We start from the raw sequence: 25,110 nt of genomic DNA, 5'->3' as shown, positions 1-25,110 counted from the left end.
AAGGCAAAGTATAAATAGGAAATTAATTTAACTGTTCTTGATACAGAAAAATTGATAAAGAATTTGTATAATGGAAATGAGAAGTGCTTTATATTTAGTGGTGTTCTGTTACTGGTGATATTTACAAAAGACAACTGCAGTTCATTGTTTTACTGATTTTAATATATGAACTTGCTGAAGCACAAAGGCCCCTTGCCATCTTCTGTGTTGGGGTATTTGCAGTTGCTCAGTTTTTATCAGGAGAACATCTTGGTTGTCCTGTGAGTGCTGGTGCTCAGGCTAGCACACTGAGTGATGCACAGCAGTGTCGCTGAAAGCACCACAGTAAAGCTAAACTCTTCTTTCTCAGCAAGAGATGGTCTGGAGACACGATGTTCAGAGCAGGTCCGTGGGCAGCATTTGGAAAAGTCACTTGGGGACACTGTTTGTGAGACAAGGCTTCGAGGCTCTTCTGTGGCCAGTTCTGTGGCCAGTGAGCAGCGGAGCAGGAGCAGTTCATTCAACTCCACGGACAGTGGCTCTGGGCTGCTGTTGCCCGGACTTCAGGCCCCCCCTGAGCTGGACCAGGGTGGCCCGCCATCCTCACAGAGATTCAGTGTTATCAGCTCTGAAGACTTTGACCAGGAGCTTATTGTGAAACCCATCAAAGTGAAGAAGAGGAGGAGGAAGAGAAAGACAGGTACTGTCCATGGACAAGTGCACACTGACTCATGCAGCACCTAGGCCTGGACCTTTGGGTACTACCACGAAGGGATGATAGTTCTCACGAAAGGAGTGCTTGCTGCTCTTGGTGGAGCAGAGGACTTTACACATTGAAAGCACTCACCCCACAAATTGACAGTGCACACATACACACATAGGCATCTCTGTAGGACTTGTGTTGGTAGGGCATTTATCCATGTGGTCAGGCCCTGATTAAATGGTCTGGAGTTTGCTCTTTTTAATGTTTAAGATAATATCCACTGTCTTAGGATTTTTATGTCTGTGAAGAGACACAATGACCATGGCAACTCTTATAAAAAAGACATTTAATTGGTGTGCCTTGCTTACAGTTTCAAAGGTTCAGTCCATTATCATCATGATGGAGAGCATGGCGGCATGCAGGCAACAGGAAGTAGATTGAGACACTGGGCAGGATCTGAGCATAGAAATCCTCAAAGCCCTCCCCAACAGTGGCATACTTCCTCCACCAAAGCCACACCTCCTAGTAGTGCCACTCCCTATGAAATTATGGAGGCCAATTGCATTCAAACTACCACATCCATATATACGATTCATTAGACCAGAGACCCTACAAACATGTGGACAATCATTGAAACAGGGATTTATGCTAGTGTATTTGTTGGACACCTTACATTTTGTGTTGACATCTTACCACATATGGGATTTAACACAGAACTTTTTTTTTTTAAGGTGGATCTCTCTGTGTAGCCCTGGTTGTCGCAGAACTTACTGAATAGACCAGGTTAGCCTTGAACTCACAGAGATCTTGCTGCCTCTGGCTCCCAAGTGCTGGGATCAAAGGTGTGCACTACCTTGACTGGCCACATAGAACTTTTTGAGTTACTCAATCCTTGGTGCCTATTGATCCTTTTAGCTAAAGGTTACTACATTATTGAAGAAAAACATTATTGAACTCTTATGCATTTTGACAATTTTAAAAAATTGGCCTATGTTACATGGTGCTTAATCCCTACCCCACTTTTCTAGCATTTCTCTCAGGAGGCTTCTGGGCATTTCTGATATGAGATCATTTCTACTTTTTTTTCCCCCCCTCAAAGACGGGGTTTCTCTTTGAAGCCTAGCCTGTCCTGAAACTTGCTCTATAGACCAGGCTGGCTTCCAGCTTAGAGATCCTCCTGCTTCTGCGTCCCGAGTGTTGGGATTACTGCCCGGCTTCCTCTTCTTTTTATGGGACTGTAGTCTCTGTAAGTCATTGAGGCTAGCCTGGAACTTACTATGTAGCTGAGACTGGCTTCAGACCCTTGAGCTTCCAATCTCTAACTTCTAAATTCTGGGACTACAGAGATTAATTTATGCCTTACAGAATAGCCTTCATTTAAAATATTTCTTTCTTGAGCCAAATGTTTTCTCAGTACTTCTGGTTATTTCCATGGATTCATGCTTTGTTTTGAATTTTCTCATTTTAAATTAGAAGGTGGAACCAAGAGCACCTGCCAAAGTTCCCTCGAGTCAACTCCCTGCTCCGAGTTCCCTGGTGACAGCCCCCAGTCCTTGAACACAGACCTCTTGTCCATGACCTCAAGTGCTCTGGGAAGTAGTGTGGATCAGTTGAGCACAGGATCTCCAGACCAGGAGAGCAACCCCAGTGCTGAGGTGAATGGGATCATTCAGGAAGACAGTGGCCCTGAAGCATTCAGTGTTCTGGAGGTTCCTGAATCTGCCACTGACCCAGTGGATGAAGAAAACGGTACTGGAAAGGAAACTTACCAGTGTGACCACACACAGGACATGGGCCTGCTCAATGGAGTGTTGAATTTACCCTTTCAGCCAGGGGAGGATGGGGGAGGTGATGACATCATCTCAGGACCCAAAGAGGAGCCTGGTGCTGCTGACGGTGTAGCAGTACATACAGAGGTATGCCTGTGGAAACAGGACAGCTCTGCTGAGGCACAGGAGGTGAACACCGTGGAGTTCAGTGACCCCCAGAGCACTTTTCTGGACTCACTTACAGTACCTTCCAGCCTCAGCTGGCCCCCAGGCGCCGAGCAATGGCTGCCTGGGCTTGGAGTTTATGAAGTCAGCACTGAGGAGGCCAGCCCAGAACCAAACATCCTGGCCCATGTGGAGGGCCCTAGCCACCCAAGCTCAAATCCTTGGCATGTAGTCACCAATAATGATAAAAATCACAAAGAAATACCTACCTCTGAATGTGACATAGGAAATGTGGAAGGCCAGGTGACTCCTCTTGTCTCTGCCTTCGTGGCCAGTGCCCATGAGCATTGGCTGGACAAATCTTTCCAGGACCAGGCAGTGACATCCAGTGATGAGGAAGACATTTATGCCCATGGACTCCCATCTTCATTCTCAGAGACAAGTGTGACAGACCTTGGAGCTGGTCGCTCTTTGCAGGACCTGAGCCAACCAGGGACTGATGACACCACTCTGCTCAAGACAGATCAGGTCTGTGTGCTGATGGAGGAAGCATGGCTAAGGTGGCAGCTGCGGCAGCTTCTTCTTTTCCTTTAAGGGGCATTCTTGGCTCATTTATTTTCCTTCTTAGGGAAATCATACTCTTGCAAAACTTGCAGCTTTGAAGTCTGTGTTTGGGGCAATTTCCTTTGCAGGGGTCCTGAATAGTTGGAACTGTAGTAATTCTGACCCTGCTCAGTTGACCTCTTACTGACAAAAGTGGTGTCTTGCAAGGTCAGACCAGTTTGGGCACTTAAGTTAGCCTGGGACATTGGAATACCACTGGGCAGAGGACTGTTTGCTCTGAGCACATATAAGGTGGGTAGTTCCTGCCCTTCTCCACAGTCCATTGACTCCTTGAAACATGAGTATGAATTGGGGCCCTTCCCAGAAATGCTGTTTCCTCAGCATCTGCATAGTGCCCCTGGGACACCCTGCAGAATGAAAACCCTAATCTGCTATGGGGCTTCTCAGCCAGTGTAATTTATTGTTCTTAGTACTTTTATATTAAAAATTATTTTTAAAAAAATCAAAAAAACAGGGTCTCGCTACATAGCCCTGGCTGTCCTGGAACTCACTATATAGACCAGGCTGGCCTTGAACTCAGAGATCCACCTGCCTTTGTCTCCCAAGTGCTTGGGTTAAAGTCTTGCACCACCATACCCAGCCCTAAAAATGATTTCAGGTACTTATTTTCTTTATCATGTAAATGTTAGCAAATGTATTTGTCTTCAGAACTAACTGCTTCTACTGCGTCACCACATTCTCTGCCTTCACAGCTAAGAGCATGTGCTGTGTATCAGTTCTCACTACACACAGGTCAGTGCTGAGCACTAAGTCACTTTAAGAGCAAAACAAACTGGGACACAGGTGCAGTTGTCCCCAGTTTATGGAGAATGAAATTGAAGCTAAGAAAAGTAAAGTGATGTATGCACCAGGTCACATTATAAGTGACATGCGGAGTGGCCCAGGATTCTCTCCCATTCTTTGTGTTGTGTCTCAAAAGTGAATGGGCCAGAAGTTGGACTGCTTGTTCTGATCCTGCATTCATCTTCTCAGTGCATCGCTTCCTAAGTGCCCCTAAATGGCCGTGCATGTGTTCTTGCTGGGAGCTCAGTGCAAGTGACAGCTAGCCAGGCCCATGTTCAGAGGATCAGGTGAATGGGACTTGAACCAAATGTGAGCTGTGGGAGGCCCCAGCAGGTGGTCACCTGATATAGAGTATTAGCTGACAGATCATAACTGTTGGTGTATGTTAGGACTACTTGGAAGCTTAGGAAAGCCTTCACTTGTGGAGAATGATCCTGGATCTCTGAAGTTACCTTCCAAGTTTGCCAAACCTGTTCTTGCTCCAAATAGCAGAAAAGGTTAGAAATGTTGCTTGTTGTTTTTTTTGGGGGGGAGGGGGAGGACCAGGGCTAGGAGCAGAAAATTTGCTGTGGTGGAAAAGAAGTGGACACCATTCTCTTTCATGCACTAGCTTCCGTAGCAGGTGTTTGTGCAACTACATAGAATAGCTTTGACTTTTGAACAGATCCCTAACAACATGGGGCCAGCATGACAGGTCATGGGTAAAAGCTAATGCCTGATAACCTGAGCTCCGTGTTTAGGACCCTTGTGATGGAAAGAGAGAACCAGTTCACAAGTTGTCTTCTGATGGCCACACATATGCTATAGCACACTCATGAGTGCACATACATAATTACATTACATTTTGTCATACAAATGAGAAAAATATAGCAACAAAACCTTAGTGTACAAAATTCAGGCAGTGTCTCTTCCACACTTCCCCCAACTGTTCCCATACAACACGCCAGGTGTCCAAAGGTTAGAACAATGTTTGAAAAACTAATGAGGACAGTGGTAGTGCTGTTTCCATAGTGCATCTGTCATAATTAAATGCACAGAAAGTTGATTTTCATATGTGTGTTGATGAACACGCCCCCCTGTGTAAAGTAAGGTATGCATAGACTAAAGCCAGATCTCTTGTGGTGTGATGTCATTCTCTACCAGCACATGCAGCCTGTAGCCTATGTGGAGCATGTGTACCAAGAGAGCTATGAGCACAGCCCATAAACTTACTTAAAACATTGAGTGGGTTGTTGGTTTTTTGTTTTTTTTTTTTTTTTTTTTTTGTGGGACTGGGTAACTCAGTTGTATGGTTTCTGATTATGGACTTACTAGATGACAGTGTTTTGTTCTGTGAAGTGGTTGGAGGATACAAGCATTACAAGCATTACTTGGGAAGGGTGCTATGCCATGAGAAAGTGTTATCCAGGGATGTTATGGGGTCTTCCATGAGAACCACAGCATCTGATGCAAGAATGTTTTCTGAGGTTGGATCCAAGGAGAGCAGGGGAGGCAAGGCTTCTCAAAGAGCCTTTCTTTAACAGTCTGCCCACATTTCTTGTTGGTAATAGTATGATGACACTGTGTCTCTTGTCACAGAACTCACTGGCCTCTATCTTTGTTAGTTTGCAGAGAGCTGGATGGGCTACTCGGGACCTGGCTATGGCATCCTCAGCTTGGCGGTCTCGGAAAAGTTTATCTGGTGTCTGGACTACAAAGGTGGCCTATTCTGCAGTGCCCTGCCTCGTGCAGGGCTGCGCTGGCAAAGGTTTGAAGATGCTGTCCAGCAGGTGGCAGTCTCTCCCTCAGGTTCGTCTCCCAGCTCCCATTTCCCAAACCCCAACCGGGCTCCCAGCTCACAGGCAGCTCTCCTCTGGCAAAAGCATGCTGTCATCAGATGGCCCTTCGTGCCAGCTTAGGTGGGTTCTGTAAAGATCATGATTACTTCCTTTGACACTGACATAGGGTAATGAGTATTCAGCATACTTGCTTGAATTTTTGAATTCATTAATTTCAATTGATGAAATTTTTTATTTCATTAATTGCAGTGATAACACATGAACATATTTTTGTAAGCTATACAGATAATTTGAATATTGAGGTGTTTTTTTAGTCATGTTGGCACACTAAATCCTCATAAAAATAACATGTATTTCTGTTTGTCAGTGTTGCTATAAAGCAACTGAACTAGTGAAGACAGGCCTGTGGATGTGTGCTGGATGTGTTCCAGTCATCTGATTTCTTTTTCAGAAATTTTTTCCCTGACTGCAGTCGGGAAAGTCCTCAGATTTTCATGCCATTCTTTGGCATTTTAGTGAACCCAAGGAGACTTTTTAGAGTATAGCTCTTTGGCCAGGCCGGCTCATGGTACACACCTTTAATCCCAGCACTCAGGAGGCAAGCCATGAATTCAAGGCCAGCCTGGGCTACTAAGTAAGTTTCAGAACAGCCAGATCTGACACACTGAAAAACCTTGTCTTGGAAAAATACAGTTCTGCTAGTTGTGCCTCACTTAACTGGTCAAACCTACAGTACTGTCACTTTTCTCCCCAGTGACTGCCTCTGTTCAGCTCTGTGCTCTGTGCTGGATTTCTTCTCACATCTAACCTTTAGGTCAGTCCCAGAAGGTAGAAATGACTCCATTTTTCTATTGAGAAAAATGAGGATTGGACACATTTACAATGATGTCCAACAACAGGCAGCTGATGGTTTCAAACTCTGGCATGGTGGGCTCTACTCTGAGTTGGAAACTGTCCCTTGCAGTGCCCAGAATGGAGTTTTTGTGTAGGTGATCTCATGTTTGTTGAGCAGTGAGTAATTTTTTTTTTCTCCTAGGGGCCCTTCTCTGGAAGATTGAACAGAAATCTAACCGTGCTTTTGCTTGTGGCAAAGTGACCATCAAGGGAAAGCGGCACTGGTATGAGGCTCTGCCCCAGGCTGTGTTTGTGGCCCTGAGTGATGACACAGCCTGGATCATCAGGACCAATGGAGATCTGTACCTTCAGACAGGTAGTCGAAGGCTGTATACATTGTCCTTGTCGTTTGCTGAGTCTGCTGCTAGTCACGTTCTGACTGCGGTCACGGGGTACAGAGACTGAAAACCAAATTAAGTAAAAACATTTCTAGAAGCCCAGTGTTTGCCATGGAGAGCAATTCTTCCGCCCCACCCCACAGACTGGGCCTGTACAAGAGTAAACAGATAACAGTGCCCTGCGCTCCTGCAGCTACCGATGGATGCCTTTTGCATACCCTGCAGTATCCATTCCTAAGAGGCAGGACTCGACATCCCCTCCCTTTTCCCCAGCTAGGTCAAACCCAGAACGTATACATGTGTTTACATGTGAATTCAGGGGAAAGACAACAAGAAGTAATTTGCTGTAAATAGAAGATTGACTTGTTCTAGGAAACTGCCCTTAGGGAAACCTTTAGCTGCTAGAACTGGCACAGTGGGACTTGTTTATTAAAAATAAGCTGTAATGAGTCAGTGTTTGTGTACTGTCAGCACAAGGGAAATGGTCCAGCAGCGGGCAGGGGTTGTGTTTGGGCTGTCAAGAGGCCATATTGGATTTACACGAAGAATGATGTAGTCATTTAATAATCCTGATTCTGAGAGCTTGGTTTCATCTTTGGAATGAATCATCAGCCAGGAAAACTTCTCCTCATTGAAAGCTCATTTCTCATCTGGCTGTCCAGGTGTGTAGGAGCCTCACACTGGTGGGCAACTCTGCCAGCTTCATGGATGTGTAGGGCTGGAGCCTTCAGTTTAGTTAGTTCTTGTATCTTTGAGTGGAAATAGGCTGCTCTGAGAAGCACTTGCATATCCAGCTTCCAGGGCATTGATTTTGGTCCTGGCAGAAAAAGTGATACTTTGAGTCTATAGGTAAGGAGCGGGTGGCCTCTTGACCATTATGCCAGAGCAGTCACCAGAGCAATTTCAGATTACCCTGACCCTCCTCAGACCTGCTAGATTCGTGTGGGCTTGGCGAGGATTTGCAGAAAGAAGTCCTGCAGGCAAGTCTGTGCAGTTGCATATGCTGTAGGTGCCTTTGTGCTTGTACTGCTAGGGCCTACTTGCAAGCCAAGGCTGTGGAGCATGAAACTTAGATGTTAGCTGTTCTGCATGCTCCCTCAGTAGTAGCCTTTGACCTCGTGTCGGTGCATGACACGCATTACTGAAAGGCCTCAGAGATGTGAGGGAAGCATTTAGAGCCCTGACTGTCACAAGCATTGCCGTATGACAGATCTCGGGTTTTACCTGGGGAGTGGGGATTTGCACTTTAGCTGGGTATCCCCATACTGTAGGCAGAGAATGGGAGCAGAGCTGCCTGAGCTGCTGGGTCTGCAGCTGCAGATAGACTCCTTGTCTCCCAAGGCCCTGAGGAGCACAGCCTTGCTGGCAGAAGGGAAACCCTCCATGCTCTTCTGCTAGGCTGGCTGCTTTCCTTCCCTGGACTGCTCTGTCTTGAGAACTTCTTAAGCTACTTTGGAACACCAGAAAATTATGAATTGTATCTCTTTACTGTCCAAATGACACCCAAATTTGCCTCAAGATTTCAAGATGTCAGCTTGAAGCATGATTTACTTTTGTTGTTGTTGATACAATCTCAGAAAGGAGCCAGGCGGTGGTGGCACACGCCTTTAATCCCAGGCAGAGGCAGGATCTCTGTAAGTTTGAGGCCATCCTGGTCTACAAGAGCTAGTTCCAGGCCAGGCTCTAAAACTACAGCGAAACCCTGTCTCGAAAAACCAAAATAAATAGATAAGTAAACAAACAGATAGATAGATAGATAGATAGATAGATAGATAGATAGATAGATAGATAGATAGATAGATAGATAGATAGGAATGGTATCTATTATGGGAGCCCATAGATAACAAAAATACCAAAAAAAGAAAATCGCAGATCAGCATAGGGTGTGATATGCTGCTGATGAGTCTGAGTCTTCTCCTTTCGCTACAGGTCTCAGTGTGGATCGGCCCTGTGCCCGAGCTGTGAGGGTTGACTGCCCCTACCCGCTGTCCCAGATCACAGCGCGGAACAATGTGGTGTGGGCACTGACGGAGCAGAGAGCCCTCCTGTACCGGGAGGGCGTGAGTAGCTTCTGTCCTGAAGGGGAACAGTGGAAGTGTGATATTGTCAGGTATGGGCCCCAATGCTGTCACATTTATCTCTGACCAGGCACCTAGGTGAGCCTTTTCTGGACAGGTTCCCTGGTGATGTCAGCCTTGACAGGTGGCCTTGGGAGTACTCCAGGCTCCTTGCTGGTGTCACATTGCAGCATGTGGTAGAGCATTTGCCTAGCATGTACAAGGCCCTGAGTTCTGTCCTCAGTACTACATAAATTGGACTAAATGGCACATGCCTATAGTCTTATCTCTCAGGAGATACAGGCAAGAAAACCAGAGTGCTTTGGATACACATCTCAAAAAAAAAAAAAAGAAAAGAAAAGAAAAGAAATGAGAACAAAAAATGAGTGTATCGCTGAACATGAGAGTCACAGTTCTCATGATGTCCACTCAGAGCTACCTGCTGTAATGTGCTTCTGTTGAGTCTGATGGTGTAGCTACAAATGCTCATTTGTATTTTTATCCTAGTCGGTTGAAATTATTTGTTCTGGGCAGCAGGGGCGCACACCTTTAATCCAGGGCTTGGGAGGCAGAGGCAGGCAGATCTCTGAGTTCAAGGCCAGCCTGGTCTACAGAGTGAGTTCCAGGACAGCCAGGGCTACATGGAGAAACCCTGTCTCGAAAAACAATAAAACAAAAAGCAAACAAAATAAAACCAAAATTGTCCCTTATACCAGATCAGGATGGTGTTGGTTAGGTTCAGCTAGGCAGTAAATCTTCACAGAAGCCCTGCTGGGAACCACAGGACTCTGGAACCACCTTCCACTATGGTGAAGATGCAACCCTTCCAGCTTAGTGGGAGCCATGCAATAACCAATTGGGTGCCATTTGGTGTGAGGATACTAAGAAAGAAGGAGAGCACATAGCAGCGAGGAGCTGTTGTCTGCCAGTAGTGCTTGGGTAGGCAGCATGCCAAGGCTGGCCTCAACTGAGCCTCAAAGCTGCCAAGGATGTCCCCAGATGAAAGAAGTAAAGGTAGATGTAGGCGGAGATCGCGTGTTCGTTTCCTGCCGCCCAGATTCCCAAAATAATCACACAGAAGCTATATTATTTGCAATACTGTTTGGCCAATAGCTTAAGCATATTGCTAGCTAGTGCTTACATCTAGAATTAACCCATTTTTATTATTTTATATTTTATATATTAATATAAAATATTAAATATACTTTATATTTTAAATTTGTATTAAATATATTTTATATTATTATGTTATATATTTTTATATTAGGTTCGTGGCCTACCGGCAAGGTTCAGCTCACATCTTTCCACTCTAGCTGCTATATGGCGTCTTGCAACTCTGCCTTCCTTCTCTTAGCATTCAGTTTAGTCTTGCCCCCCCCCCGCCCCCAGCTTCTCACAGGCCAAGCCAGCTTCTTTATTCATTAACCAATAAAAGCAGCACATATACAGAAGAACTTCCCACACTAGGTAGACTCATCAGAAAAGAGAGGCTTGCCCAGAGATAGCTATACACCACAGCATGCAGGGGAAGAGGATCAGGGGAAGTAGAGGTGCTCTTGACCTAGGTGCCTGCTCATTTGTGACTGGTAGTTTTGTTTTTGTTTTTGTTTTTGTTTTTTATGAGCTTTCCCCACCATCTGGGCTTTTAGTGTGTCTTTCCAAAACAGCCACATGTATGGACAGCATGTATTACCCACCAGTGTAACTTAGACTCTCAGTTTCTTCCTTGTCACTCAATAATTCACTCTTCTGAGCAGAATCCATTTCTTCTCAATGCCAAGCCTGTTCAGAGACACTCAGTGAGGTAGCCCTCTGTATACTGTGCCTCCTGGGTGGAAGCTGATGCTGTTTTCTCTCACTCCCAGTGAAAGGCAAACTCTGGAGCCTGTCTGCATAACTCTCGGGGATCAGCATACTCTCTGGGCATTGGACATTCATGGAAAGCTATGGTTCAGAACTGGTGTGATTCCCAAGAAGCCTCAAGGGGATGATGACCATTGGTGGCAGGTAGGTGATGGTACTTTCTGGCTTGGAGACCCACTTTCTCTGCCTTCTCTTTTTCCTTAAGAAACTGAATTAAATTAGTAGTAGTGCTTCTAACATTGGGTAGATAGACTTTCCTGTGGCTAGTATACTAAACACACACACACACACACACACACACACACACCTTTCCCTCACAGGAAATCTTGTAAAGTTTTCTTTGCTTTGATACAGGCTGGAATTTATTATTTATTTAAATGTTATTTAGGCATTCATCATTATAGGCTAAATAAATCCAGTGACATCCATTTAAAGAAAGACCTGGGTAATAATGATGTTTAATTCTGAACAAATGGTGCTAAGAAAAGAGACTAAACAGTAGGTTTGAAACCCAACCCACAATTAAAACTCATCTATCTCTACTTGCTTGAAAGGCCTTTAAGTAAATGATATTTCAACAAAGAACTGAGCATTTCCCCACATACTCCCACAGAGGAGAGTACTGTGAGAAGTAAGGGGTGGAATCAAGCCAACTTCCCATGGTTCCAGCCCAACTTTGGGTGGATTTTGCAAGGAACATCTACTTTTCCCTCTTGGTACCATTCAGGGTTAAGCTCCTTACCCCCCACATTGGACCTAAGGTTGCTCTGACAGATGTACAGTGTAATGCCTTAGCTCTATGTCTATAATTAGATATTCTAGGTAATATTTGAGGTTATATATAATTTAACAATACCTACTATATACTTATAGCCATATATGAACACACACATGTATACAGCACATAAACGTGTGTGTGTATGTGTGTATAGTGTGTATATATATATAGTGTATATATATGTGTGTGTGTGTGTGTATGTATATGTATATACTAAATTCCAGAGGGAATTTTTCATATTTCCGTGTACAATGTGCATACATATGTGGGGGCACAGGTGTATATGTGCATGTATGTGGCAGCCAGAGTTGATGTTGAGGCTCCTACTTGATTGCTTTCCACTTTATCTACTGAGGTAGGGTCTCTTGCTAAACCCAAAGCTAGCTCACAGATGTGGCTAGTCTAGCTAGCCAGCATGAACCAAGAATCTGGTCTCTACTTTTCAAGTTCTGAGATTATAAGCAGGTCACTTTGCCTGCCAGTATTTTACATGGATGCTGGGGATCCAGACTCCAATCCTGACACTGGTGTGCTCAGCACTTTACCACTGAACCTTTATTCTGTTGGTTTGCATGTTGAGGTGCTATGTTTAAGCCTGGGCCATGTTCTACCATTGTGCTGCATCCCCCTGTCCCTAAATAGCACAAAGAAAACGCTATCATTTTTTCATAACACTTGAACTTTAGCTGGACAGAACTGTCATGAGGCGTAGAAGCAGAGTAAAGTAGTTCCTTGCTTTCTTTGACTCTTATGTTTGGCTGCTAGGTATTTCCTTTCTCTTTTAGTTGAAGACCTGCCTACAATGTCTGTCTGTCTGGGGTGTCACAGGCTTGGTGAGTGACTTTGGTATAGTCACTACCAGATCTCCCGTGGGCACTGGCCCTGAGTTGCATAGCATATGCACTTGAGTCTCTAAGTGGAGCTCATTCTTCAGCACTCAGGGAGTCACAAAGCCAGGCTGGACAGAACTCAGAATGCTAAATATGGCCACAGGCTCTGCAATGGGGCTGTCTATTCCAGCTTCAGTGAGGACAGCATTCACAACTATCCTGTTCCTTCACAAGCAGAAGGGCAGCAGTTAGGTGTGATATACTAACTTCTAATGATTTCTTTTGTGTTTGTTTTGTTTTTTATTGTTTTTTTTTATAAATTTTTTTTTTTATAAATTTAAGCTCCCTGTAATACTTTCACTTAGTATTTCATTGTATGAACTGGGTATGTGTCCTAGGAATATTTTGTGTTTATGCCAATGTCTATAATAAATAAATCCAACAGGCAAAAATACTGGAGAGAAGATGGAAGATTGCTCAGCATATTAAAGTGTCTGCTAAGCCTGATGACCTGAGTTCATTCCCTAGGACCCACAAGGTGGAAGAGAGAAGTGACTCCTGAAAGTTGTCCTTCTACATGTGTGCTGTAGCATGTATACCCACACACATACATAATACAAACATGAATAGAAATAAATGGAATGTAATCTTAAAATACTGCATAAAGTTCTGCTGAGCCAGGCTTCCACCTGCTTCATAAAGAGCTCTGACACAGGGCTGGAGAGAAGGTTCAGAGGTTAAGAGCACTGGCTGCTCATGCAGAGGATCCACGCTCAGTTCCCAGCACTCACATGGTGGCTCACAACCACCTGTAACTCCAGTTTCAGAGGTTCCTGTGCCCTCTTCTGGCCTCTTAAGTACCACACTGGTATACACGCATACATAAATACAGGCAAAACACTCAGACACATAAAATATAAATACTAATTTTTTAAAATTTTAAAAAGATTCTGTCACAATTGGCTGCTAGTAAGGGAGAAGTTTCCTTCATGGAGACAGTTGTCCCAAAGTGTCTCTAGAGCTGTCTGTACAGACTTTTCAGGAATGTTGTCAAGGGTCACAAATCAGAGCCAAATGGCTTCCAGAATCTTGGGATCATCTTGCTTAAGCTGATATAATTGGTAATATTCACAATTATAGCTTAAGCAATTGCATCGCCCAACTGATAACCTTTTTTTAATGCTCATTTTATGATTCTAACTATTATACATTATTGTCTACTGGCAGCACCTGAATTTTAAAAGGAAATTGTTCTTTATCACTCTGACTATAATAAAAGGTTTCTTAAGTGAGGCAGATGCTATTTAATCAAAAAAATAATACATAAACAGACCCATGTAATTAAAAAGCATGACAAGGTGACAACAGCTCTTTCTTCCTTGCCCTTCAGCCCAGCCTGTGGATTTAATGGCAACTGCTTAGTAACTCCAGTCCTTGTGCAGAGAGTTATATGCAGGGACTTGGTCACTTGGTGGCCTTGCTACTGGGTACTTGGATTTGGGTGTTGAAAAGTTGCCTTTGTAGGCAGGTGGTCTTGAGGGCCTGCATTGATACAAGACTCAGCTGGTATCCTTCCTGCAGGTGAGCATCACGGACTATGTGGTGTTTGACCAGTGCAGCTTGTTCCAGACCATCATGCATGCCACACACTCAGTAGCGACAGCAGCTCAAGCCCCTGTGGAAAAGGTAGCAGATAAGTTGCGCATGGCATTTTGGTCTCAGCAGCTTCAGTGCCAGCCCAGCCTACTAGGGGTTAACAACAGTGGTGTCTGGATCTCCTCAGGCAAGAATGAATTTCATGTTGCTAAAGGAAGTCTCATAGGTGAGTCCATTACTCTTGTTTTCACATTATTCCTACTTTATTTGTTTATTTATTTATCATGAAGACAGGCTTTCTCTGTGTTGCTCTGACTTTCCTGGAACTCTCTCTGTAGATTAAAGGTGTACACCACCACGCCCAGCTCGCAGTGGAGGGTTAGGGAGTTAGCTCTGTGGTTAAAAGCAGCGGCTCTGTTCCTGCACTGCATGGCAGCTAACAAATGTCTGTAACTCTGATTCTAGGGGATCCAAGGGGCCTCTGGTGTATAGACCAGACACACAAGTGGTACACAGACATACGTGCAGGCAAATACAGCTCATTTTTGTGATCATTTGTTTGAGTCAGAGTCTCATATAGCCCAAGCTTCCAGACTGGCCTTGAGCTCCTAATCCTCTTTCTGTACCTCCCAAGTGCCAGGATTGTAGGTACGTACCATCACACCTGGCTGCAGCTCAATTTTGTGTTTAGAATTCCAAAATCCATGCAGGGGTAGGCAGTGAAACAGCTCTGCAGGTAAAAGCACATGCCACACAAACCTGTAGACCTGTGTGTAGACCTCTAGAACTCATGTAAATAGCAAGATACAGCCAGGCATGGTGGCACAGGCCTTTAATCCCAGCACTCAGGAGGCAGAGGCAGGCAGATCTGTGAGTTCAAGGCCAGCCTGGTCTACTTAGTGAGATCTAGGACAGCCAGGGCTATGTAGAGGAAATTCTGTCTCAAAAAAAAACAAAACAACAACAACAACAGAAAACCCCACACAAAAACAAAAAAGAAGAAAAAGAAAACAAAGAACAACACCCAAAAGAACCAGATACAGTGAAGGCTCCTGTCAGCATTCCTGTGAGGAAATAGGGGCCGACAGGGACGGAAGTGACCAGGAGTTTGCATACACAGCCCAGTGGTAGAAATAAGAGAGACCCTGTCCCCGAAACAAGGTGAAAAGAAAAAACCAACTTCTGGAAAGTTGTTCTCTGATCTCCACACACATACCTGCCACACGTGTAGACACCTGTGTGGAATCTTTTCAAAAGGGAGCATGTGGTTAGGTAGCGATGGCTTAACAGTTAAGTATATGAGGCAGGAGTTCAGATCCCAGCACTCACAACAAGCCAAACATCCCACACATGCCTGTAGTCCAGCAGCAAGGTGCGCAGAGGCAGGAGAATCTTTGGGACTTGCTGACTTCTAAGCTGACAGAGAGAACTTGATCCCGAGGATCAGGGAGAGACCCTGTTTCAAATATGTGGGTGATAGATGAGAACACCCAGTGTCCTCTTCTGGACTTCATGAACATGCTTAAGCAATACCTCCACGATAACACATGTATGTATACTTACATAGACACATATATGTAAATATTTTTTTAAAAGTCCACCAAACCTACTGAGAGAGAATAGTCCATTTGCAGTGGGGAAAATTATGGCCACTGTTGAACACACAAGATGCTGGCCATGTCTGTGGATGACCTGGGTGTTCATTTCTGAATGATTCCCCCTTGATGGATTTCCTCTAGCTCTGTCCCCCGTGTAGCCTCCTTGGGCATCAGTAAACAAGGTACAGCTCATCTTGATGATGCTTAGAGACATGAGTAGCTCACGCCACTTTGTTTAAGGACACTTGAAATCACTGTAAGAGCTTTGAAGGCCAGCTGGAGTGTAGAACCAAAACTGAAGTGTTATAGTTTTTTTTTTTCCTTACCTTAACCCACTTTTATATTTATTCTCTCTAGGAACTTACTGGAATAACGTTGTTCCCCGGGGAACTGCTTCGGCCACAAAATGGGCCTTTGTGTTGGCTTCTCCTGCTCCTACCAAGGATGGTGAGTCAGTCTTAGCCTGGCAGAGAAACCTGGTGCACAAGTTAGTCAGCAGCTGAGAACTTTAGACCAGCATCTGGCTGTGACGCTGTGGCTGTGGAGATGTGGCCTCAGACCTTGAGGCAGGGGACATGGCTGTGTTCTGAGCCAGCAGTCCTATGAGCTAAGCTGAAGGCTTTTAGCTGGATAAGTGTGTTCAGGAGAGCCACTGAGGGGAAGCAAGAGTGGCAAAACTGAATCTGAGATGGTATCCTTTGGAAGGAGGTCACCGTGCCGTGTGGTCCTAGGAGCTAGTAGCAGATGACTCTCAGTGTCAGTTTGTATGGCCATAATTTCCTAAGGTTCTTTCCCATTTCTTTTGGGGAATTCTGTCACTTCCAAGTAGCTTCATTCTCTAGTGCTTCTTGCTGCTGGCTTCTCTTTGCCCTGTGAAGGTCTCATGCCTCAGGCTTATCTTATCCCTGCAGAGTTGGGGCTTCTGCTGCAGAACCACCCAATTAGCTGGAGGCCCTAGGCAGGCAGGTGGCCTGTTTGAGGAGCCAAAGCCTGTTCCAAGGGTTATGTGGAGGCTAAATGAGAAAGTTCAGTGATACCTACAGTGAAAGGAAACAGTTTGGTCATTGAAGCCATCAGTTGCCCTAGCCCTGAATAACTTGATTCAGTATAGTAAACATCTGCCCACTGGACTATACTGCCCACAGTCCTACCTGGAGTCTCATAAGACTACGGTAAGTTGTTTCCTGAGTCTGACACAGCTGCTTTGCCCCTAGCTGGGGGATGTGGCTTGCAGCCTTCACTAATGGTCTGCGTTAGCACGCACAAGCATGCACACATGCTACTTCCCTGGGGAACTCTTTAACTAGTTTATCAAGATCTTTTTTTGTTGTTTTTTAAGACAGGGTCTCTCTCTCTGTAGCCTTGGCTGTCCTGAAACTTGCTTTGTAGACCAGGCTGACCTCAAACTCAGAACTCAGAGATCCACCTGCCTCTGCCCCGCCTTCTCAGTGCTGGGGCTAAAGGTGTGCGCCACCACCCAGCCAAAGTTTTTAAGTTTAGAAAAAAAAAAAAAAAAGAGGGTTGGAGAGATGACTCCATGGTTAGGAGCACTGGATACTTTTTCAGAGGTCCTAGTTTGATTCTCAGTGCCCCCATGGAAGCTCTGTCTCCAATTCCAGTTCCAAGAGATACATATAATACCTTCTGTCTTCCGTGGCATGGGTCCTGGGAAAGCACATGATGCAGATATACTTGCAGAGAAAACATTCATGCACATAAAATAAAAAGAAATATGTCTTAAAAAGAAATAAATAAGAATTCCAAAACATCTGGTCACAAGTTTTAGATAATATTTAACATTACACAGTGTAGCCAGGATTTGAGTCCCTAAGGATGCTGGGCATTTCAAGCACACACTATTAAACCTGAAAGTTCTAGAACAACAGAGGACTACACGTATAACTCTTGAGGCCAGGGCAGGAGGAGAAGGATTTCTGCCTTCAGCAGCCCACTGCCAACCCCATTAGCAGAGGAACTAAGAAAGCGCGTTCCCAGGGACTGCTGGCCCCTCTCCTTCTTCGGTTTTGGCAAGATTGACAGTCCTAATATTCTGTATTAAAAATACACTCTGAGGCCTTGATTCATATTCCTGGGTCATTAGAAATGGGGTTCAGAACCAGTACCCCAGCGTTTATAATGTTCCATAGGCCCTGCTTTCTTCCCAGTTCTTTAAAATGTCTCAGACTTGATCTTTGAAATGCCTGATGGTGGTGTTCCTTCTACTCCAGAGATATGGCATACCTACTGTAGCCTGTGAGGTAATGGTGAGTGTTCAGGCAGAGGCTGTGGCCAGTTTTCAGGACTGTGCAGTGCACTGTGGGCAGGTGGCTCAGTGAAGCAGCGTTTGATGACAAGTGTGACCCTTTTCTGTAGGAAGCTCCTTGTGGCTGTGCCAGAGCAGCAAGGATCTGTGTAGCATCAGTGCCCAGAGTGTGCAGTGCCGCCCCTCCACAGTGCAGTTGCCTCCCGACGCCGAGATGAGGACCTACGCTGCGTGCCAGGATGCACTGTGGGCCTTGGACAACCTTGGACAGGTGTTCATCAGGACGCTTTCTAAGAGCTGCCCCACAGGCATGCACTGGACGAAACTGGACCTTACCCAGCTAGGTACGACTAGTACGTGAGTGCTTCCCTCGTGTGGAAAGTGGGTTCATGTGACGTATGTCAGTTGCTGGGCTTATAGCTCAACTGGCCACTTGCCAGGTTAAATGAGCTTCTTAAATTTGGGGGAACTTTACCTCTCTTACTCCCTGTGGTTTGTACTGCTCAGAGCCACAAGAGCTATGAGGTGTCCAGAAAGTGCCCCTAAGATCTGCTTAAAATTACGACACTCTTTTCTCTCTGATCTTTAAGTCTGAAATGGTGTTTGTGACCTGTGACTGAAAGAGCCTACTGTGGGCTGCTGCACACATAGGTGTGTGGTGCGGCTTCTCTTTCAGCTGGTTAAGGGGGTACTGTGCTGCTAGGAGTTACTTTTCTGTGACCTGTCCCAAGAGTTACAGTAGGCACAGCCTACGGTGGCATGAGGGGTACTTCAGGCTAAGAGATGATAAAATGAGCATGCAATATTATATTCTCAGTTGACTCAGCAACTCAAGTGTGGTTTGTCTGATACTGGAGGTAGAGACTATGCCAGGCAGCTCTCAAGGTCAGAGTGAGCTTGAACTTCAGTAGTTCTGTCTAGGAACTAGACATTGTTGTACACTGGCAACCAATATTTTGTGGACTTGAATAAGTGTTTAATGTAAAATAACTCAGCTATATGAGAGAGGGTGGGGGAAGAGTAGGAAGGGCTGTTTCCTACATTAACCTATATATATATCACCACCCTTCTAGTGAGCCTGGGCCTGGGCCAGGCAAGTGACTCTTAGCAATGGGGTTTCTGCAAACTGTTAGAAGAGATAAGGCCCTGAACATAACCCAGTCTGTTGTGAAAATTGCATGGCACCACTAGGAACTTCACAGGAATTGAGATTGTTTATGCCTTGGGCTTCATACCCTGTCTTCCAGGTCATCTAGCTTTCCAGGGGCATTTGTTAGCCTGACAAGACTGCAACTAGTTATGGCCCGGATATGGGTGCCAGTTGAGCCTGTTGCTCGGACTGGGAGTTCTTTTATCTGCCCAGAAACTCACTGGCCCTGAGCCTTTCTCCAACAGTCCCTGCCAGACTGTGGAGAGAGGCTGTTAGTATCTCTGAGAAAAACCAGGGTTTAGTGTGTATTCTCCTCGCTGCCAAACCTTGAGGTCTAGGGAAGTCTATGCTCATGCAGCTGGAAATGGAGCCATTTTCCCCAAATCAGTCCCTCCATACGGTCACCCTACCAGTTGTCACCCCATCCCAAAGGACCCCAGCAAATCTCCTGTCTAAATGTGAGATGTCTCATCTTATTGTGTAAGACTCCTGGACCTTCGGTTATAGCACTGGCCTGTAGGCTAGTGGAGTATGCACTTGAACCCCATATTGCACCACCATATTGTATACTGAAGCCCTGCCTCTCTTAAGTCTCTATCTTGCTCTGTGGTCTCATTTGTTGTGTTATATGAATGATATATATAATCAGTATATATAAAAGAAATAGACTCTTGGCATCATTTTCTCAGCATCCTGAAACGATGGCTTAAGTCTAGCTGGTAGGATTGGTGTTGGCAAGGGGGTAAGACAGGACTTAATAGGAAAGGGGTTGGCCCTTATGCTAGAAGCCTTCCCTTGTGCCATTAAGGGCACTGAACTGTACCTAAGGGCACTAGGCTGTCCTATACTGCATTCTCTCAAGTTATGGCTTGTGTATCTAGTAGGGAAAGCAGGTATCTCAAGCGATAATTTTAGCCAGACATAATGGCTTACTATTAATCCCAGAACACATAGAGAATTCTAGGCGAGCCAAGGCTATACACAATGAAACCATGTCTCCAAACAGAGTCAGTTTATTATTTTTATTTTATGTGTATGGATGTTTTCCCTGTATATTATATACCACATTCACACCTGGTGCCCACGGAAGCCAGAAGAGGGCTTTGGATCCCTAGAGCCAGAGTTACAGATGATTATGGGTACTGGGAATTAGACCTCTGGAAGAACAGCCAGTGCTTTTAGTCACTGAGTCATCTCTCCAGCCCCAAGAAATATTTTTAAATCGTTAATTAAGACCAGCAAGATGGCTCTGAAGGTAAAGGCTCTTGACAGCATACCTTATGACCTGAGTTTGACCTCTGGAACTCACATGGTGGAAGAGAGAACCAACTCCTACTGGTGGTCCTCTGACTTCTACACATGGACCACGGCACATGTGTACCCCCACACAAAAGTGATTGCAGATTTTGAGCTTAGGTGAGTATTGTCAGCCTAAAACCATCGTATCCGTCTCCTTTTCACCCTTACAAACTACGTGATTGCCAAAACAGTGGCTGCACCTGTAATTGAGAAAGCGCTGAGGCAGTAGCATCACCAGTTCAAGGCCAGCCTAGACTCTGCTGATGTCAAAACAGAGCCACAGCAGCCGGGAAAGGGATAAAGAGACTAATTAAATGGCTATCAATTGAACCCAGTTAAAGAGGTAGAATATAGAATTTTACAGTGATTTATTCCAATCCTGTTTTTTTTTTAAAGATTTATTTATTTATTTATTTATCATGTATACAACATTCTGCCTCCATGTATGTCCACGCATCAGAAGAGGGCACCAGATCTCATTACAGATGGTTGTCAGCCACCATGTGGTTGCTGGGAATTGAACTCAGGACCTCAAGAAGAGCAGCCTGTGCTCTTAACCACTGAGCCATCTCTCCAGCCCCCAATTCTGGTTTTTGGAAGAAAATGTGTACATTTAGCAAATATTTAAGATGCTCATAACATTCAGTTCCCATTATTCATAAATATGCATGTCAGATACTAGACCATTTAGCAAAGTAATACAATTTGTAGTTTAATTCATTTGGTCACAATGTAATGAAAACATATTCAGTGTCAGTTTGTGCCTTTAGGTCACAAATAAGATTATGCCATGCGATAATTTATATGGAGAGTATTTTATAATTTAGGAGACAACAAGCAAATGCTACTATTATTCTATAGCGCATACGTAAAAAAATTCTATAGTAGGGTATGGTGGTACATTCATGTAATCACAACTGAGGCAGGGCATGTGCAAGCTTGAGGATAGGCTGTGCACACACTTTTTAAAAATCAATTTTAAGAAGAAGTGTTGCTTTTGGGTTTTATTTTGTTTTTGAGACAGGGTTTCTCTGTGTAGCTTTAGAGCCTGTCCTGGAGCTCATTCTATAGACCAGGCTGACTTTGAACTCACAGAGATTCTCTTGCCTCTGCTTTCTGAGTACTGGGATTAAAGGCATGTGTCTTTTGTGAATAAAGTAACTAAAACATTATCTCCTTAATTAAGCAAATAAAATGGAGGTTGTCAGGGTGGGCTCCCTCTCAGCCACAGCCCCAGGCATCAGAAACTTTGAAAGCTGACCAGCTTTCTGTTCCCGCGAGCACACTGGTGATATGGCACCGCCGAGCATGCTTTGCTCCCTTCAGGAGGAAAGAGCCAAGGAGGAAGTAGACTGACTTGATGGTGTAGTTGAGAAGTAGCAGATCACTTTTGTTTACTAGAGCCTGTCATGGCTGCTAACTCTGAAGAAATGTGAATAATCCAGACAGGGTTTGCAGGGAGGAGCCTCTGCCACCCTACCCTGTGGAACAGACTTAACAACATCTAAAGTAAAACCTTCTTTCAAAAACATAAGCCGTTCACTAAGTCGTGTTTGTCTTTAACCTGGTTCTTGGATTCTGAGTGTACTCTGTAGGGTGCATGCCATAGGCTTCATTTCCTCCAAATGCATATCTATTCACCTTATATGAACTCCTGTCCCATGGGTAGAGTTATCAGTAGTTGTCAACTCAGAGAGGCCAGCCCAGTGTGCTTTTGTCCCCTGTAGCTGGTCAGCTGCTGCCTCAAGTTCTCCACTGGCAGATTATAGATTCAACATGAAATTGTCTTGCAGTAGCTCATCAGTCTCGGTCTTTTGTACTGTATATTGTTGTGGAAGTGCTTTATCATGGACTTCCAACATCTGATGTCAGAACTCTAAGAAGTTCATCTTAACTCTTTGGTAAGACATCAAGGAAATAAAAATACAGTTTATCTTAGAATAAGAGAAATTATCAGGTTTAAGAAGTATGCAAAGGAGTACTATCATCCTTTGGTATTCTGGAGTAATTGGTCCTGTCTAGATACTATAGTGGAAGGATGCACAAGTCCCTTATATAAAATACTGCAGAATTTCCTATCACCTGTGTGCCTTCCACACCTTAAAGTCACCTCTGGATTACTCACGAAACCTAATGCAGTGCAAGTGCCATGGGAAGAATGTTCACACTGCCTTCCTTGTTTAAGGAACAATAACAAGAAAACATCTGTACGTACAGGTCAGGTCAGTACAGTACAGCTTTTTCAGGTATATGTTTGTATATAGTGTGCATGTGTGGACATATGTAATGGGCACACATATGCAAGGGCCCATGAATATGTGGGGAGCAAAGGTTAACACTGGGTATCCTCCTTGATTGCTCTCCACCTCAGATATAGAAGCAGGCTCTTTCATTTGAGCCCAGAGCACACCGGTTTGATTGCACTAGCCAGCTTGCTCCTGAGATCTGCTGACTCCATTTCTAATGTGCTGGGGATCCATTCTCCAGTCCTCAACCTGTACAGCAAGCTTTTTACCCTCTGAGCCATCCTCCCAGCCCTTTTTTGCTTGAAGGTTTTCAATAGTTAGTTGAAACTGTAGATGGGAACCCAAGATCCAGGGACATTTCTGACAATTGTTGTGTAGGAAGGAAGAAGTAGTTAAAGCTTATGTCATGAAGATAACTAACTTTCCACATGGCAGAACTGCTGTGTTCTGATACAGTCACAGGGTTGTTATTCATCTTGTGCCAGTGACAACTGTATCCACCCAACCCACAGAATTGCCAGTTAAACTAATGGTGCCATCTTTTTGCCATACACACAGGTCAAAATGACTCATCACAATTAAAAACTTCTCATCAGACAGTAATTAAGAAAATGACAGAGTAAGCCACTCACAGCAAACATGCCTGGCAAAGACTTGCATCGAGACCATGCGAAGAACTCCTCTAGCTTTTTTCTGATCGCAGGACTGCTTTTAAACTGCAGCGAAGACTTAACAAGCATTCGCAAATGAACACATGTTATGCTGTGGAGCTCTAGCTGCCCTGAAATTTCCCTTTCAGACAAAGCTAACCTCAAACTTGGAGCAGTCCTTCTGGCTCTACTTCTCGAGCAGCACTTCTCAACCTGTGGGTCGCGATAGGTTTGGGGGTCATATGACCCTTTCATAGGGGTTGCATATAAGATATTTGCATTATGATCCATAACAGTAGCAAAATTACAGTTATGAAGTAGCAACAAAAACAGTTTTATCATTGGGGTCCCCACAATATGAGGAACTGTATTAAAAGGGTTGCTCCATCAGGAAGGTTGAGAACCACTGGTCTAGAGTGATGGGATTATAGGTTTACATCACCACACCTGACATGCATGTGTTCATGCAATCAGAGGTTTCTCTGTCTTGCCCTGTCCCACAACCACTTCTAAATAATCATTCAGAGTTTTAATATTAATTACAGAATGTTTGACCTACAGTTCAGACTTATTACTAACTAGCCCTTACATTTAAATTAACCCATTTCTATTAATCTATGTATTGCCATGTTGCCATGGCTTTTACTAGTCCGCTGGCATCTTGTTTCTTGGGTGGCTGTCTCACATTTCCCGCGACTCTCCCCTTCTTTCTCCCTGTATTTTGTTTGACTTTCCAGCCTCGCTATAGTCTGCCTTGCTATAAGCCAAAGAGGGTGTCCTCCAGTATCCTCCAGGAGGAACCTTAAAAATTCAAGGTCATCTTTAGCAGTTGAGCAAGTTGAGAGCAGCCTGAGATACACAAGGAGACAGAGTTTCTCTGTGTAGTCCTGGCTGTCCTGGATCTCTGTAGACTAGGCTGGCCTTAAGCTCATAGAGATCTGCCTGCCTTTGCCCCACAAGTACTGGGATTAAAAGTATGTGACATCACTGCCCATCTTTTCATAAGACACTGTCTTAAAAAACAAACAAGAAAACTAAATGTTGGGCTGGCGAGATGGTTCAGTGGTTAAGAGCACTGACTGTTCTTCCAGAGGACCCAGGTTCAATTCCCAGCACCTACATGGCAGCTCGCAGCTGTCTGTAACTCCAGTTCCAGAGAATCTGACATCGTTATACCAATGTGCATAAAATAGAGTTAAATAAAGTTTAAAAAAAAAGAAAGAAAACTAAATGTTAACAAGTGCTGTGAGCCACAAGCATTATACAGTAAAAGTACAGCTGACAGATCTATAGACAGAGCCTCAAGAGTATGATCTGGTGGAGAACCCAATTTGTAGAGCTTCGGGAATATTTATTTTTTATAGTCACTGTCAATTCTGTAAAAATTTTGTGACGCCATGGCTCTTTTCCCTTCCACAATGGGATTCATTCCAAAATATCCCAGCAGTATATAGATCATTCCTTGAGATAGCTTCCTCCTGTACTGGCTCTCATTGCAGGGCACTGATTTGAAAGCATTCACTCAGCCAAACCTTTGTTCTCATAGTCAAATCTACATAAAGCTAGTCCTCTCCAATTAGGCTTACCTACAGGACTTACTGACATGAAAGGAGCCCTGAGTAGGAGGCACTGAACAGAAGAGACAGTGTGTCTGCTCTTACTGATAAACAAGTCTGGGTGACCCTGAATTCTCTAACTGCCAACTCAAGAGAGTATAACCTACTGACCTTTGCTCTTCCCTAACAAG

The 25,110-nt window shown here is 44.5% G+C and overlaps 1 protein-coding gene across 5 annotated transcripts in view; it reads left to right on the top strand.

The window, feature by feature from the left end:
• The window catches only part of Tecpr2 (tectonin beta-propeller repeat containing 2), a 105,231-nt gene that overhangs the window by 61,166 nt on the left and 18,955 nt on the right, over positions 1 to 25,110 (top strand). For 4 of the 5 annotated variants that reach the window (XM_048431335.3, XM_048431331.3, XM_048431332.3 and 1 more), the window contains 9 exons: positions 350 to 679; positions 2,156 to 3,144; positions 5,628 to 5,811; positions 6,838 to 7,011; positions 8,963 to 9,143; positions 10,956 to 11,097; positions 14,143 to 14,383; positions 16,113 to 16,202; positions 18,129 to 18,362. In XM_048431335.3, coding sequence (XP_048287292.3) covers positions 350 to 679; positions 2,156 to 3,144; positions 5,628 to 5,811; positions 6,838 to 7,011; positions 8,963 to 9,143; positions 10,956 to 11,097; positions 14,143 to 14,383; positions 16,113 to 16,202; positions 18,129 to 18,362 — 2,565 coding nt within the window. The remainder of the gene's footprint in view (positions 1 to 349; positions 680 to 2,155; positions 3,145 to 5,627; positions 5,812 to 6,837; positions 7,012 to 8,962; positions 9,144 to 10,955; positions 11,098 to 14,142; positions 14,384 to 16,112; positions 16,203 to 18,128; positions 18,363 to 25,110) is intronic. The other variant, XM_085697963.2, reaches the window with a different exon arrangement.

Source organism: Myodes glareolus, chromosome 11 (genome assembly GCF_982192425.1).
Source record: "Myodes glareolus chromosome 11, mMyoGla1.1, whole genome shotgun sequence".
NCBI lineage: Eukaryota > Metazoa > Chordata > Mammalia > Rodentia > Cricetidae > Myodes > Myodes glareolus.
This window is presented reverse-complemented; position numbering and strand designations above follow the sequence as displayed.